The following is a 15,840-nucleotide window of genomic DNA, read 5'->3' as shown; positions in this document are numbered from 1 at the left end:
ATCAGGGCTGCCATACACAAGGTGGATTATCTGCAGAGGCAGTCCAGGCCAGGAGAACCATCTAGCATGTGTACAAGGCTTTAGGGCTCTTTCACATCAGAGCTTGCGTTGGAGAACGCTCAAAGCATACGTTTTGTTGTATGCCTTTTACTGCGTTTTGATATGCGTTGCACTGCAGTGAGTGTGCGTTTTTAATCCGTTTTCAATGCGTTACTGCACATAGAAAAAAACGCAGGTAATTTTTTTTTCTTTTAGTTTTCAACTTTCTACATTGTTCCTCTGTTGCATTCTGGGACTGATTGCCTGCGTTAACGGATTAAAAACGCGCATAGTGTGCGTTTTACATTGACTAATATTGTAACGCATAAAGCTAGCGTCGGCCGAAAAACTGCGCCTGGGTGCAGTGTAATGCAACGCACAAAAAGGCTGCGTTACATGTGAAAGCTAAAATGAAAGTCTATGGACTTTCATTTCACCTTGGGTAACGCAAACTTTACCCTTTGCGTTGAAACGCAGAAAATCTGCCCTAATGTGAAAGAGCCCTTAGGCCTGACTTTAATGGTACATTCTGATTGGTTGCTAAGAGCTGCTACATTTTTCACTAAAGGACCAAGATACATCACTAACAACCTGGTAATTTATTATTATGATTTTTTTTTCTTGATTGTTAAAGTAACATGGCTGTACAGACTTGCTGCTGCACTATAGTCTGGCAGCGTGTGATGTCAATGAAGAAGAGAAGCAAACAAGTGGGCAGCTGCCAGCAGTCAGGTAAGTAGAAGGACAATGGGGTTGCTTTTTGTTTAGAGATCTGGTGGAAAGGAACACTAAATGACATCATGTGGCAGCAAAATACATGCTACATGACAGCAAGGCAGCAATTAATATACTGTAGAATATATAGAATGTGTACAGGTTTGCTAAGATTTACTTGGAGTGACGAGGCAGATTAGGTGTTTGACTCTACTCTGATTTAGTTATCTGCATGCTTGTTGCTGCAGGTGCAACTCAAACTGCTGAAGCCAGAAGGTCAGCACAGCAATGAGGACTGTAGCATTTTTGTAGAAAGAGGTCAGCAGGGGGAGTGTTCCTAGTTATATTTCTACTTTAACCTCCTACTGGCAAAAAAAGGAAAAAACACTCGTAAAATGGAGTGCATTACAACAACTCATCTGAATCCCTCAGCATTTCCTAATGCAGTTCACTGGTAACACAGCCGTAGCATCTGCCAGCAGAAGTTCCTAGATGTAATAATACCCCATGTCTCCCTGCTGGGGTCATTACTAGATAACCTCATTCAGCTTTATAAGCAGTAGAAGGAAATCCAACTGAGATGCCTTACGCTGCATTACTGGCATATGCAAAAAATGTGAAACATCAGCTTTGGCAGGCTTAGCAGTAGAACCAAAGCCAGACCTGCTGACTGCTGCCACTCTCAAGAGAATCACATGGCCAGCTGTGCAACCACTGGAAAGTGTGTGTGTGTGTGTGTGTGTGTGTGTGTGTGTGTGTGTGTGTGTGTGTGTGTGTGTGTGTGTGTGTGTGTGTGTGTGTGTGTGTGTGTGTGTGCTGTGTGTGTGTGTTGTGTGTGTGTGTGTGTGTGTGTGTGTGTGTGTGTGTGTGTGTGTGTGTGTGTGTGTGTTTGTGGTGGTGGGGGTAGGGGAGGAGTCTTTACCTCAGAGGGCAAAAACTGATAAGCTGATTGGTTATTGGTTAGTCATTTTAAAAATTGGCCTAACAGATGACTCATCTACATACTGTAAACATCAGAGCTCCAGTAAAAAAAAAGGACATCTATAAAAAATACTATGCATGTTCTGCTTAGTGCCCTGTACTGTATATTTAGGTATTAGAAACAAATACAAATCTTAAAGGGGAACTGAAGAGAGAGGTATATGGAGGCTGTCGTGTTTATTTCCGTTTAATCAATACCAGTTGCCTGGCAGCCCTGCTGGTCTATTTCTCTGCAGTAGTATCTGATTAAAACCAGAAACAAGCATGCAGCTAGTCTTGTCAGATCAGACTTATAAGTCTGAACCACTGAAACACCTGATCTGCTGCATGCTTGTTCAGGGGCTATGGCTAATAGTATTAGAGGCAGAGGATCAGCAGGGTTGCCAGGCAACTGGTATTGTCTAAAAGGAAATAAACATGACATCCTCCATATACCTCTCTCTTCAGTTCCCCTTTAATGAATCCTTATGACGTGACAAACATTCAAATGCATCCGATTAGCACAAACTTTGTAAGGACACACCCCCACATTTTAGAAATGACGACAAAACCCCAGTTTAGGCACAGTTTTCTTTTTGTGTGCATTTAAAGCAAACCTGAAGTGAGAAGCAGCACAATAGTGAATAAACGGGCTGTTCTAAGGGGCGAATGCATATAAAAATTGTGCCCAAATCTAATTTACTACTAAATACTCAGAAGGTCCTTCACAAAACTTAAAAAACAACATTATTGCATAACATTAAAATTGCAAAACCTGTGGCCCTGATTTGTCAAGACAGGTGCAAAAAAAAACAATAAAAAAAAAATAAAATAATGGAAAGTGTAACTAGGTCAACCAATAAGAATCCTTGTTTCATTTCACAGCTGGAAACTGCCTGGACACTAGTGCATATAGAGGATTTTTTTTTCTTAAGACAATTTCCATTGACTTCCCAAGGAAAATGTCCGTGCAATAATTTCCGGTTTAGTGACAGTTGCCAATTCAGATGTGTTCAAAACGTGCAAACGTGTTAGCAGCAGCACTAGCGCTGTGTGTTTCATCGTGTGCCAAACTTCCAAATGTGGATTTTACAAAGTGTGGAAGTATCACAGGAAAACATACAAACCTTTGAAACATCAATTGGTCTAGACAGGAAGTTTGAGGACATATCACAGACTAGCAGAGCTCCCTTCACTTCTGGAACATACTGAAACTCCACACCATGCACTGTTTCGTTGGCACAGTAGTACACATAGGAAGCCTCGGGGTTCAGAGTCCATGTGCTTTGATCTGGAATTTCTGAAAATAAATAACTCAACATCACTAAATAAAATCTGTTTCAGGTAAAAATATTTGTTTTAAAGAGCTACTTTGTTTCCCCTTTTATAAAGATTATATATTTGTTTGAATTAGGCTAGGACTCAGTGATCTGCAAACTTGGCTCTCCAGCTGTTAAGGAACTACAGTCCCAGAATGCATTTGTCTTTATGAATCATGACTGTGGCTGTCAGACTCCCGCAATGCATTGTGGGACTTGTAGTTCCTTAACAGCTGGAGAGCCATGTTTGCAGATCAGTGGGCTAGGTTCACAGTGGGAGTTGTGTTCCCTGTAAGAGCAAGAATGCAACAGGAAGGTCTTACTGCACGTTATTTGTGCGTTGTGTTGCACAAAGTGAAGCACAGAGTGAATGAAAAGTATGCTTCATCGTGTTTTGCGGTAACATACTCCATGCAGTGTGTTACGATGCTGCATGCCGTTATACCCCAATGCACCCACCATTGCCCTGTAAATGTCACATAGGTGATGAATTGCAGTCTGGCAAGCCACATTACAAAGCAGCTATTATGCCGCATTGCAATGCACCACTGTGAACGTGGCCTTACAATTCCCAGCTAAACCATGTATAAAACACTTTTATTTAAATGATGACATTTTCTGACCTATTACAAGCTGTAGATAAGCTTCACTACAGTCATACTGGAGGTACTTTTTAAAGCCAATGGGTACCGTTTCTAAAAACAAAAAGTCAGATACTCACCTAAGGAGAGGGAAGGCTCGGTCCTAATGAGCCTTCCCTCTCCCGGTGCCCTCGGTGCTGCGCTGGCTCCCCCATTCGCGTCCGCCGCCGCAGGGACTTCGGAGGTCTTCGGGAGCACCCGGGCTTCCGAAGACGGGCTGCTCCATACTACGTACGCGCGAGCGCGTCATAGAGGGCGCTCGCGCATGCGTAGTATGGAGCGGTCGCGTCCTCGGGAGCCCGAGTGCTCCTGAAGCCTTCCGAAAGCTCCCTTCAGAATGCGGAAGTGGCAGTATTTGACCGAACTGGTCGAATACTGCCACGGGGGATCCGGGCACCGGGAGAGGAGAGGGAAGGCTCATTAGGACCGAGCCTTCCCTCTCCTTAGGTGAGTATCTGACTTTTTGTTTTTAAAAACGGTAAACATTCACTTTAAAGGACATGTAATGCAGCAGTAATGCAAAACTCTTTCCTGTTCACAAATAACCATCGCTAGTCGAAACAGCAGAAGACACTGCATAAAAAAAACCTGAAAAACTATAACTTTTTGGTTGAAATATTTCATGTTTATAGAGGACATAAAATGTAAATATAAGCAGTTTTAAAGGACAACTGCAGTAAAAAGAATACATAGGCTGCCATATTTATTTCCTTTTAAACAATACCAGTTGCCTGGCAGCCCTACTGATCTATTTGGCTGCAGCAATGTCTGAGTCACACCAGAAACAAGCATGCAGCTAATCTTGTCAGATCTGACAATGATGTCAGAGACACCTGATCTGCTGCATGCTTGTTCAGGGTCTATGGCTAAAAGTATAAGAGGCAGAGGCTCAGCAGGACAGCCAGGCAACTGATATTGCTTAACAGGAAATAAATAAGGCAGCCTTCATATCCCCCTCGCTTCAGTTGTCCTTTAAGAAAGTATTTTTAACACTCTACAGAATATATGAACAACATGCTTAAAACACAACACAAACCCCTTAACTTCGGGACTCCGAGCAGTGAATAAAAACAAAATCTGAACTTACCTGGGGCTTTCTCCAGCCCACCGTAGGTCAGGAGGTCCCTTGGCGTCCCTCTGGCTCCTCTCCTAGGCCCTGCTCAGAAAAGGCTCCCGGTGACACCGGGGCCGAGTGTCGGGCTCCGCCTTCCGGAAACATGACGTCAGTCGTCACCACGCCGGCCGCCTCGCCTCATCACGGCGGCCGGCGTGACTTATCAACTTGAGGACTGCAATGTTAAACTCCCCTAAAGACCAGGCTAATTATTGTTAAATTGGCCACTGCAGCTATAAAGGTAAGGTTCACGCAGGAGCTAAAAAAAATAAAAATCCAAATCCACTTACCTGGGGTTTCCTCCAGCCCCTGGCAGGCAGGACGTGCCCTCGCCGTGGCTCCGCAGGCTCCCGGTCTTCTCCGGTGGCGCACCCAACCTGGCCAGGCCCGGCTGCCAGATCGGGCTCTTCTGCGCTCCAAAATGCCTGCGCAGTACAGCCCAGAGGACGTCCAATGTTGTCAGCGCGCTCCCGTGACATGCACGTTGGAACGCAGAAGAGCCCGACCTGGCAGCCAGGCCTGGCCAGGTTGGGTGTGCCACCGGAGAACACCGGGAGCCTGCGGAGCTGCAGTGAGGGCACGTCCTGCCTGCCACGTGCTGGAGAAAGACCCAGGTAAGTGGATTTGGATTTTTATTTTTTTTAGCTCCTGCGTGAACCTTCCCTTTAAGGCCAAGCTGCACAACAAAGCACGCGAGTGATCCCCCCCCCCTTTTCCCCCCACCAACAGAGAGCTCTGTTGGTGGGGTCTGATCGCTCCACAGTTGTTTAATTTTTTTTTTTATAAATATTTATTTTATTTATTTTTAATAGATGTTGCTTTTTTTTTTATTTGTCCTCCCCTGCTTCCTCCCTCCCCCCGCCAGCCAATCAGGGTGATCAGCTGTCATAGGCTTCAGCCTATGACAGCCAATCACTCCCCAGCCTCAGGAGGGGACAGCCATGTCACACGGCTGTGCCCAGTACAGCGCTGCTGCCGATCGCAGTGCTGTACATGTAAATAGACGGTGATCACGCCGGCTAACAGTCTCCCGAGCGGCAATTGCCGCTCGGAGACTGAAGAGGGGGCGGAGCTCCGCCCCCCGTGCAGGAGATGCGCGCGCAGCCTGTGCACGATCTCCTGCAACATGCAGCCCCAGGACTTGACGTCAATTGGCGTTAGCAGGTCCTGGGGCTGTTGCCGGTCATGCCCATTGGAGTGAGGCGGTCCTAAAGTAGTTAAACCACGCATGCGCAGTACTGTCACGCCGGCCGTCGTGATGATGCGAGGCGGCCGGCGTGATGACGACTAACGTCATCTTTCAGGAAGAGGGAGCCCGACACTCGGTCCCGGTGTCGCCGGGAGCCATTTCTGAGCAGGGACTGGGAGAGGAGCCAGAAGGATGCCGAGGGATCTCCCGGCCTACTGTGGGCCGGAGAAAGCCCCAGGTAAGTTCAGATTTTGTTTTTATTCACTGCTCGGAGTCCCTTTAAGAAACAGCTGAATCCCCTGCACAGGCGCTCCAATTGACAGGCAGGCTTGCTGCGCTTTGTGGGGGGGCTCTTCAAAGCCCCCCTCCACAGCGTTTGAAGCTCTCTCCCTCTCCCTCCCCCTGTGAGCAGCGCAGGACGGATATCCGTCCTGCGCATTGTAGGATAAGCTTCAGCCTATCAAATGACGGCGATCCCCGGCCAATCAGAGGCCGGGGATCGCCGATCTGCTCTACGCCGCTGCTGCGCAGCAGCGCCGTATGATGTAAACAGCGGGGATTTCTTCCCCGCGTGCTTACATTTTGCCGGCGAGCCGCGATCGGCAGCTCTCCGGCTGTTCACGGAGACACCCTCCGTGAACTGACATCGAGCGGTCGTTTCCATGGTAACCCACTTAAGACCTGCTGACGCCTATGGGCGTTAACTGGTCCTTAAGGGAGAGAGAATCTTACATATAATGAAGGCTATAATCTTATATATAATGAAAGCTGCTTTTATGATGGAATAATATTATACACTGGACTCTCTATGGATTCATGCCTCTATGGATTAAAATACGTCTCACTAAATCCTGACATATTCAGCTTTGTAGATAGATAGATAGATAGATAGATAGATAGATAGATAGATAGATAGATAGATAGATAGATAGGATTCTTTAAAATACAGTGCACCACTAAGTGAATTTAAAATGATTTTTAGAACCGCCAAAAAGAGAAAAGCCTGAAACATGCGGAGCATACAGCTTCATCTATCGCTACTGTAATCTTAATCAAAGCCCTGACATTCTTTGGTCTTTTAGAATAAATGTACTGACTCTGAAATTGCAATGCAAATAACCTGTTTCTCTGGTATCGGAAGGACACATTTTTTTCTACAAAAAAATAAGTTTATTACGGCTAAAAGAACCCTCAAACGATTCCAACAGAAGGGCGTGCCAGAGGCGTACATATAAAAAGAAGCCCATAAATTTTGGTGCCGGATAATACAGATAGTAGACTATTAGTAAGGTTACTGGTATACCACTATCTCTAACACTAACCCTCCCCCCCACCTATGCCTCACACTAAACTCTCACCTATACCAAACACTAACAGTTAACCGAGATGTGGGATTTGATTACATAGTAGCCGCACCCTTGCACTCTATCACTTACCCCGTCTATACCTGAAGGAACGCCATGTGCTGCTTTATGACTCCCTCCACCCACATCAGGAGTTCAGTTACCCAATAGCCAAACCCTTGGCACCACACAAAAACCCTTTGCGTCCCTGCTCTCAGTTTCAGCTTGTCTGTGATGCAGTTTGTGAGGCTGAGGGGGAGAGAGCTGCCTGTCACATGTTGAGAAACTGTGAGAATCCCAGACTGGAGTGCAGATAACTCACTATGTAATAAAAACTTGTAGTATACTGTAACATTATTTATATACAAACAAACACAGAACATTTATATCGTGCTTTTCTCCTGGCGGACTCAAAGCGTCAGAGCTGCAGCCACAAGGACGCGCTCTATAGGCAGTAGCAGTGTTAGGGAGTCTTGCCCAAGGTCTCCTACTGAATATATATATATATATATATATATATATATATATATATACATATTTATTTATTTATTTATTGTATTTATAAAGCGCCAACATATTACGCAGCGCTGAACATTAATTTAGGTTACAGACAATATTTAGGGGTGACATACAGCAATATGACAATACAGGAATACAAGAAAACCAGATCACACAGCACAGTATTAGTACAAGGTAATGCTTAGTCAGTCACTGGATGGAAGCATGGAGATTAGGCAAGTTATATTCACTCAGATGCATAGCATGGGTTCACAGTAATGGAGGTGCCAGATCAGGTAGGACACAAAAGGAGGAGGACCCTGCCCAAAGGCTTACAATCTAGAGGGAGAGGTAAGGACACGAATGGCAGTGGAGGAAATAATTATTTGACCCCTCACTGATTTTGTAAGTTTGTCCAATGACAAAGAAATGAAAAGTCTCAGAACAGTATCATTTCAATGGTAGGTTTATTTTAACAGTGGCAGATAGCACATCAAAAGGAAAAAATAACCTTAAATAAAAGATAGCAACTGATTTGCATTTCATTGAGTGAAATAAGTTTTTGAACCCTCTAACAATAAAAGACTTAATACTTAGTGGAAAAACCCTTGTTTGCAAGCACAGAGGTCAAACGTTTCTTGTAATTGATGACCAAGTTTGCACACATTTTAGGAGGAATGTTGGTCCACTCCTCTTTGCAGATCATCTCTAAATCCCTAAGGTTTCGAGGCTGTCTCTGTGCAACTCTGAGCTTGAGCTCCCTCCATAGGTTTTCTATTGGATTAAGGTCCGGAGACTGACTAGGCCACTCCATGACCTTAATGTGCTTCTTCTTGAGCCACTCCTTTGTTGCCTTTGCTGTATGTTTTGGGTCATTGTCGTGCTGGAATACCCATCCACGACCCATTTTCAGTTTCCTGGCAGAGGGAAGGAGGTTGTCGTTCAGGATTTCACGATACATGGCTCTGTCCATTTTCCCGTTAATGCGATTAAGTTGTCCTGTGCCCTTAGCAGAAAAACACCCCCAAAGCAAAATGTTTCCACCCCCATGCTTGACGGTGGGGACGGTGTTTTGGGGGTCATAGGCAGCATTTTTCTTCCTCCAAACACAGCGAGTTGAGTTAATGCCAAAGAGCTCTATTTTGGTCTCATCAGACCACAGCACCTTCTCCCAGTCACTCACAGAATCATTCAGGTGTTCATTGGCAAACTTCAGACGGGCCTGCACATGTGCCTTCTTGAGCAGGGGGACCTTGCGAGCCCTGCTGGATTTTAATCCATTGCGGTGTAATGTGTTTCCAATGGTTTTCTTGGTGACTGTGGTCCCTGCTAATTTGAGGTCATTCACTAACTCCTCCCGTGTAGTTCTAGGATGCTTTTTCACCTTTCTCAGAACCATTGACGCCCCACGAGGTGAGATCTTGCGTGGAGCCCCAGAGCGAGGTCGATTGATGGTCATTTTGTGCTCCTTCCATTTTCGAACAATCGCACCAACAGTTGTCACCTTCTCTCCCAGCTTCTGGCTAATGGTTTTGTAGCCCATTCCAGCCTTGTGCAGGTCTACAATTTTGTCTCTGACATCCTTGGACAGCTCTTTGGTCTTTCCCATGTTGGAGAGTTTGGAGTCTGCTTGATTGATTGATTCTGTGGGCAGGTGTCTTTTATACAGGTGACTAGTTAAGACAGGTGTCCTTAATGAGGGTGACTAATTTAGTAGAAGTGTCTAACCACTCTGTGGGAGCCAGAACTCTTAATGGTTGGTAGGGGTTCAAAAACTTATTTCACTCAATGAAATGCAAATCAGTTGCTATCTTTTATTTAAGGTTATTTTTTTCGATTTTCCTTTTGATGTGCTATCTAACACTGTTAAAATAAACCTACCATTGAAATGATACTGTTCTGAGACTTTTCATTTCTTTGTCATTGGACAAACTTACAAAATCAGTGAGGGGTCAAATAATTATTTCCTCCACTGTATATATATATATATATATATATATATATATATATATATATATATATATATATATATATATATATATATATATATTTCCCTGGTGCTTCCATGGCAGCATACTATGGGTTTGGCTCCGCCCCCCAAACCCCATTGGACAACATAACTATAAGTGTTTGCCGTGATAGCTAGCCCACCATTCTTTTTCTCTTGTCCTCCCCTCTCTATGGACACTATTTTACACTATTTCTCTCTTTTGTTTGCAATTCCCCCAGGGTTTATCCCTTTCCCTGGGGAAGGCTCCTATGTGTGCTAAATGCACTCTTGAGGGCAGCGGGGTTGCCTGTCCCCGGTATTGTACAGTATCTGCTAAATGCAGATGGGTTACATGACTGCAGATTCTGGAATCTCTTTTTCTCTCTCACCTGCTCTTTCTTTGCTCTGACCGGTGCAGGCGCATCGCTGGGTGTCAGGGGGCGAGCGGGGATGTCTGTCCGCTCTGCCCCAGGGGCAGGCTCTGGTGGTTCCGGTGGACGCCGGCGGAGGAGGACGCTGGACGCTGTGCAGTCAAACTCTCTCGCGCGCGAGAGACTAGGGAGGAATTTGTACTTCCTCTCTGGATCCCTCCTCTTTGCCCTTTCTCTCCGTAGCGGCGGCCATCTTTGTTTGGGGCATCTCTCTCTGGGCATGCTCAGGAGATGCCTATCTATTTAAGCTGCCGTTTTCAGCCTGACAGGTGCTTTTTTCTGAAGCTCCTGTCAGAGCTGTGAGGAGAGAAGCTGACTACCCTCTGGGGAATACCTGTGGAGTATATTTACACAGATATACATTTGATTAGGTATTCAGATGTTTATTTAGAACGGAATCCCCATTCTTTCTTTCTCTCTAGTCTTTTTTGTATAATTATCCTTATTCTTTCTCTCTTCCTTTATCTGCAGATTGAGCTTTCCTAACATGGGTCGAACAAGGGATCAGCAGGAAGCTTACAGGTATGGCTGTACATTTTGAAAAAACGAGAAAAAAAAAGGAGGGTCTTGGCTCTAGAATACTAATTAGTATTCCTTTCAGCCCCTCTAGACCTAAGAAAGACAAATATCGATCTCAAACCTCGTCGAAACATCCTAAATCTTCACGGAAGGATGAGACCAGAAGATCTAGAACTGAATCTCGTCGAGACAAATCTGCTTCACGGTACAGATCAAGATCGAGGTCAAGGTCGAGAAGACGTTCACCGACGCCTCCGCGTCTTTCCTCGCCAACTAGGCCGCAAAAGTCTGATTGTTGGATGTGCGGGAAGAAAGCAATTCCGGGGAAGATTGTCTGCGAACAATGCTTTGATGAACAGTCAGTAAATACCGCTGAAGATTCTTCTACAGTGTTACGACTTATTAAACAGGCGGTAAGGGAAGAGTTAGCAACGCAAGCACCAGTTCCGGGCCCGTCACAGGAAACCACTACTCATCTGGAAGTTACGCAAGTTCCAATAGCCGCGGCTGCTCAACACAATGTCTCTTTAAACATGGATCAATCACAGGATTCGAACTCAGAGCCAGAAGAGCAGATCAACTTCCAATTTTCGCTAGTACAACCGCTGGTTGCGGCTATAAAAGAGGCTCTTCAATGGGAAGACCTAGACGATTCCACCCCAGAGGTACCAAAATATTATCTTATCTATCAAAATCAAGCACTTCTTTTCCCCTTATGAAGGAAATTAAAGGGGTGATAGAAGAGGAATGGTCAAAAGTGGAGAATAAATCATCCTTTACAAACAGATGGGCAAAGCTGTATCCGTTAAAGGAAGAGGAATTAAGATCTCTCCAGAATGCTCCTACGGTGGATGCCTCGGTGGCAAGTCTAGCGAAGCACGTCACCTTGCCGTCAGAGGACTCCGTGTCGTTTATAGATACTCTGGATCGTAAGATGGAAGGTGACTTAAGAAAGTTTTATGTGGCAGCGGGGGCTGCTTGCAGAACCTCTATAGCGCTTACTTCGTTATCAAGAGCCATGAAGGTTTGGATTAATAATATCGAAGATGCAGTTAAAGCGGGAGCAGATATGGAGCAGATCGTCTCTGGCCTGGAGGACTTAAAGATTGCTTCAGATTTCGTGGGCGAGGCAGCCATAGACGGAGTACGAGCTTCTTCAAGAGCGATGTTAACTTCGGTAACGGCCAGGAGAGCTCTCTGGCTGAAGCCTTGGAGTGCTGACTCTACCTCCAAACAGACATGGGTCAAGATTCCGTTTAATGGTTCAGCCCTGTTCGGCGAAAAGCTTGATGCGGCTATAGCAAGAAAAACGGGTGGTAAATCCGGAGACATTCTTCAAGATAGGAAAGTGAGAAAACAGCGTTTTGGCCAGAAGCCTCCTTTCCAGAAGTTCAATAGTATTAAATCGTATAGACCTGGTAAAGAGTATCAGCGAAGATGGCAAGGAGCCCAAAGTGCCTTATCAAAGAAAATTAAATCCACCACCTCTACTCGACAGTCCCAGGGGAAGTCCTTTTGAGGCCTTGTCCGCCCCCACACTCCGCCTGTTGGAGCGAGACTCAGTTTCTACGCTCGAGTGTGGGCGGACAGGGTTTCAGATCCTTGGGTCTTGTCGACCATTTCGAAAGGTCACAAATGGGAGTTCAGAACACCTCCAGAGGACATATACATTCCGACAAGACTCCCGTCTTCGAAGGAGAAGAGACTATGCCTCATACGCTACGTCAAGCAGTTAGTCTTACAGAATGCTGTGCGGGAAGTTCCCATCTCACAAAGAGGCAAGGGCGTCTACTCGCCTCTATTTTTAGTATCAAAGAAGTCAGGAGATTGGCGTCCTATGATAGATTTGAAGAAACTGAACAAGCACATTCATCTGCCTCGTTTCAAGATGGAGTCCCTTCAATCCATCATTCTCTGTGTTCAGCCCAACGATTATTATTATTAATTTTTTTTTTTATTTATATAGCGCCAACATATTCCGCAGCGCTTTACAAAGCACAATAAGACGACAAGGGGAACATAGATACAACTAACAAATATACAGCAGAGTTCCAAGCAGCACAAATATTGTTACAAAGACAGTAAACATTAGGAGGATGACCCTGCCCTTGCGAGCTTACAATCTAATGGGTAGTGGGGGACACACTAGGTAAGGGGGTGGAGGATGGATGAGGCAGTGATTCTTTGCCTCTGATTACATTGTGACAAATAAGTAAATAAAGGGCTATAGAATGTTATAAGCTTGTCTGAAAAGGTGTGTTTTAAGAGTGCGTTTGAAGATGTCCAGGTTTGGAGCATGACGTACAGGCTGTGGAAGAGAGTTCCAGATAAGGGCTGATGCTCGTGTAAAGTCCTGGATGCGAGCATGAGAGGAGGTGATCAGCTTAGAGGCCAGGAGAATTTCTTGGGAGGAGCGAAGGTTGCGGGAGGGACAATATCTTGAGATTAGTGAGGAGATGTATGGAGGAGACAACTCGTGGAGGGCTTTGTATGTTAGAGTCAGGAGTTTGAACTGGATCCTCTGGGTAATGGGTAACCAGTGGAGAGAACGGCACAGTGGGGCTGCATCGGAAGAGCGTGTGGAAAGGTGAATGAGGCGGGCCGCTGCATTTAGAAGGGATTGGAGAGGAGCTAGCCTGTTTTTTGGTAGGCCACAGAGCAGGGTGTTGCAGTAGTCTAGGCGGGAGATGATTAAGGCATGAACAAGCATTTTGGTGGCCTCTTGTGTGAGGAAGGGACGGATACGGAATATATTTTTGAGCTGGAAATAGCAGGTGGTGGTTAATGAGGCAATGTGAGGTTTAAAGGAGAGCTCTGAGTCAAGTATAACCCCCAAGCAGCGGGCCTTAGTGGTTGAGGTTATTGGGGTGTTGTCTACCGTTATGGTTGCAATTGGTGGGGGTGTAGATAGCAATGGTGGAAAAATCACAATTTCCGTTTTAGTCATGTTGAGTTTGAGGAAGCGGGAGGACATGAATGCAGAAATGGCACGTAGACAGTCGGGGACTCTGGATAGTAGTGAGGACAGGTCAGGAGCTGAGAGATAGATTTGGGTGTCATCCGCATAGAGGTGATACTGGAAGCCAAAAGAGTTAATTAGTTGTCCCAGGCCACGGGTGTAGATTGAGAAAAGAAGTGGCCCAAGAACAGAGCCTTGAGGTACACCAACAGACAGTGGGTGTGGAGAGGACTTGGTGTTAGAGAAGGAGACAGTGTAAGAGCATCCAGAGAGATAAGAGGAGATCCAGGAATGTGCTTGTCCCTTGATTCCTAAAGATGACAGTGTCTGCAGAAGCAGAGCATGATCAACCGTGTCAAAGGCAGAGGAAAGGTCAAGGAGTATTAGAATGGAGAACTGGCCTTTGGATTTAGCTACCAGTAGGTCATTAGCAACTTTCGTGAGGGCAGTTTCAGTGGAATGGTGTGTGCGGAATCCAGATTGAAAGGGGTCAAGTAAGGAGTTGGTAGAGAGAAAGGCAGACAATTCTGAATGGATGTGACGTTCCAGCAGTTTAGAAGCAAAGGGGAGGAGCGAGACAGGACGGTAGTTGGATAGAGAAGTTGGATCAAGAGAGGGTTTTTTGATTAGTGGTGTGATGATAGCTTGTTTGAATAAGGAAGGAAAAGTGCCAGTGGAGATAGAAAGGTTGAATAGAGTTGTTAGAGCGGGATTAAAGGAGGAGGAAAGCTGGGGGATTAGATGAGAGGGAATGGGGTCCAGGGCACAGGTAGTGAGATGCGCTTTGGAGATTAGTGAGGAAAGACACTGTTCAGTTAGTGTGGTGAAAGATGTTAGAGTGGGAGACTGGTCTTGTGGAGCGGGGGGAAGGCAGTTAGTGGTGGGTGAGGGTGCAGGCGGACAGAAGGAATTTATAGGTGACGGCTGTGCTGGTAAAAATGGTTGCGCGTTGAAGCTATTACGTATTGCATCAATCTTGCTTGTAAAGTATGATGCAAAGTTGTCGGCTGACAGACATGTGGTAGGGGGAGGAGGTGGGGGACGAAGTAGGGAGTTAAAGGTATTGAACAATTGTTTTGGGTTGTGGGACTGTGAGGAAATGAGCGAGGAGAAATAAGACTGCTTAGCAGAAGTGAGGGCATCCCTGAGCTCCTGCATAGTTTGTTTATAGTGATTGAAGTCTTCTACAGCAGCGCTTTTTCTCCAGCATCTTTCGGCCACCCTGGAGTGCCTTTTCAGCTGTTTGATTTGTTCAGTGAGCCAGGGCTGCCGGTTAGTTTGGTGGGGGCGGGTGGTGGTGAGTGGAACGGCTGAATCCATGGCAGAGGAGACTACATTAAATAAGTAACTGGATGCTGCCTCAGGGTCAGTGTAGGAAGACAGGGTACTTAGAGGTTGCAAGGCCTCAGTCAGGGAATTCACATCCAGGTTGCGGTAATTCCTGCGCGTGACTGTATGGTGTAGTGTTGGAGGAGTTGACGGTAGAGAAGAATTGATTGAGAAGGTAAGAAGGTTGTGGTCTGAGAGGGGAAGCGGAGTGTTATGAAAGCTTGAAATAGAACAGAGGCGGGTAAAGACAAGGTCAAGAGTGTGGCTGTCTTTGTGGGTGGAAGTGGAGGACCATTGGGCGAGGTCAAACGAGGAGGTGAGAGAGAGCAGTTTGGTGACAGTAGGGCAATTAGTATCGATGGGTATATTAAAATCTCCAATGATGATAGAGGGTATATCAGTGGAGAGGAACTGGAGAAGCCATGCTGAAAAGTGATCAATGAAAGTAGAGGCTGGACCGGGCGGGCGGTAGATAATAGCAATCTGAATGTGGTATGGAGAGTAGAGACGGACAGCATGAACTTCAAAGGATGAGAGTGCGGGCAGTGGTGTGAGTGGCTTAAAGGAACAGTGTTCAGAGAGGAGGATCCCCACCCCCCCCCTCCATGTTTGTGACCAGGTCTAGGGGCATGACTAAATTTTAGACCACCATATGATAGAGCAGCTGGAGACACCGTGTCTGATGGAGTTATCCATGTTTCAGTGCGCCCCAGGAAGGTGAAAGTGTTGGAGATAAACATGTCATGAGTAAAGGCCAGTTTATTACAAACGGAGCGGGAGTTCCATAGAGCCCCA

General features: G+C 45.8%; 1 protein-coding gene across 2 annotated transcripts in view; it reads right to left on the bottom strand.

Moving 5' to 3' along the window:
• Window positions 1-15,840, bottom strand: part of PSAT1 (phosphoserine aminotransferase 1) — a 47,621-nt gene that overhangs the window by 12,152 nt on the left and 19,629 nt on the right. For both annotated transcript variants that reach the window (XM_068236748.1, XM_068236758.1), the window contains one exon: window positions 2,841-3,013. In XM_068236748.1, the coding sequence (XP_068092849.1) occupies window positions 2,841-3,013 (173 nt within the window). The remainder of the gene's footprint in view (window positions 1-2,840; window positions 3,014-15,840) is intronic.

This window comes from Hyperolius riggenbachi, chromosome 1, assembly GCF_040937935.1.
Source record: "Hyperolius riggenbachi isolate aHypRig1 chromosome 1, aHypRig1.pri, whole genome shotgun sequence".
Taxonomy (NCBI): domain Eukaryota; kingdom Metazoa; phylum Chordata; class Amphibia; order Anura; family Hyperoliidae; genus Hyperolius; species Hyperolius riggenbachi.
The sequence above is the reverse complement of the archived record's forward strand: the minus strand, read 5'-3'. Positions and strand labels throughout refer to the sequence as shown.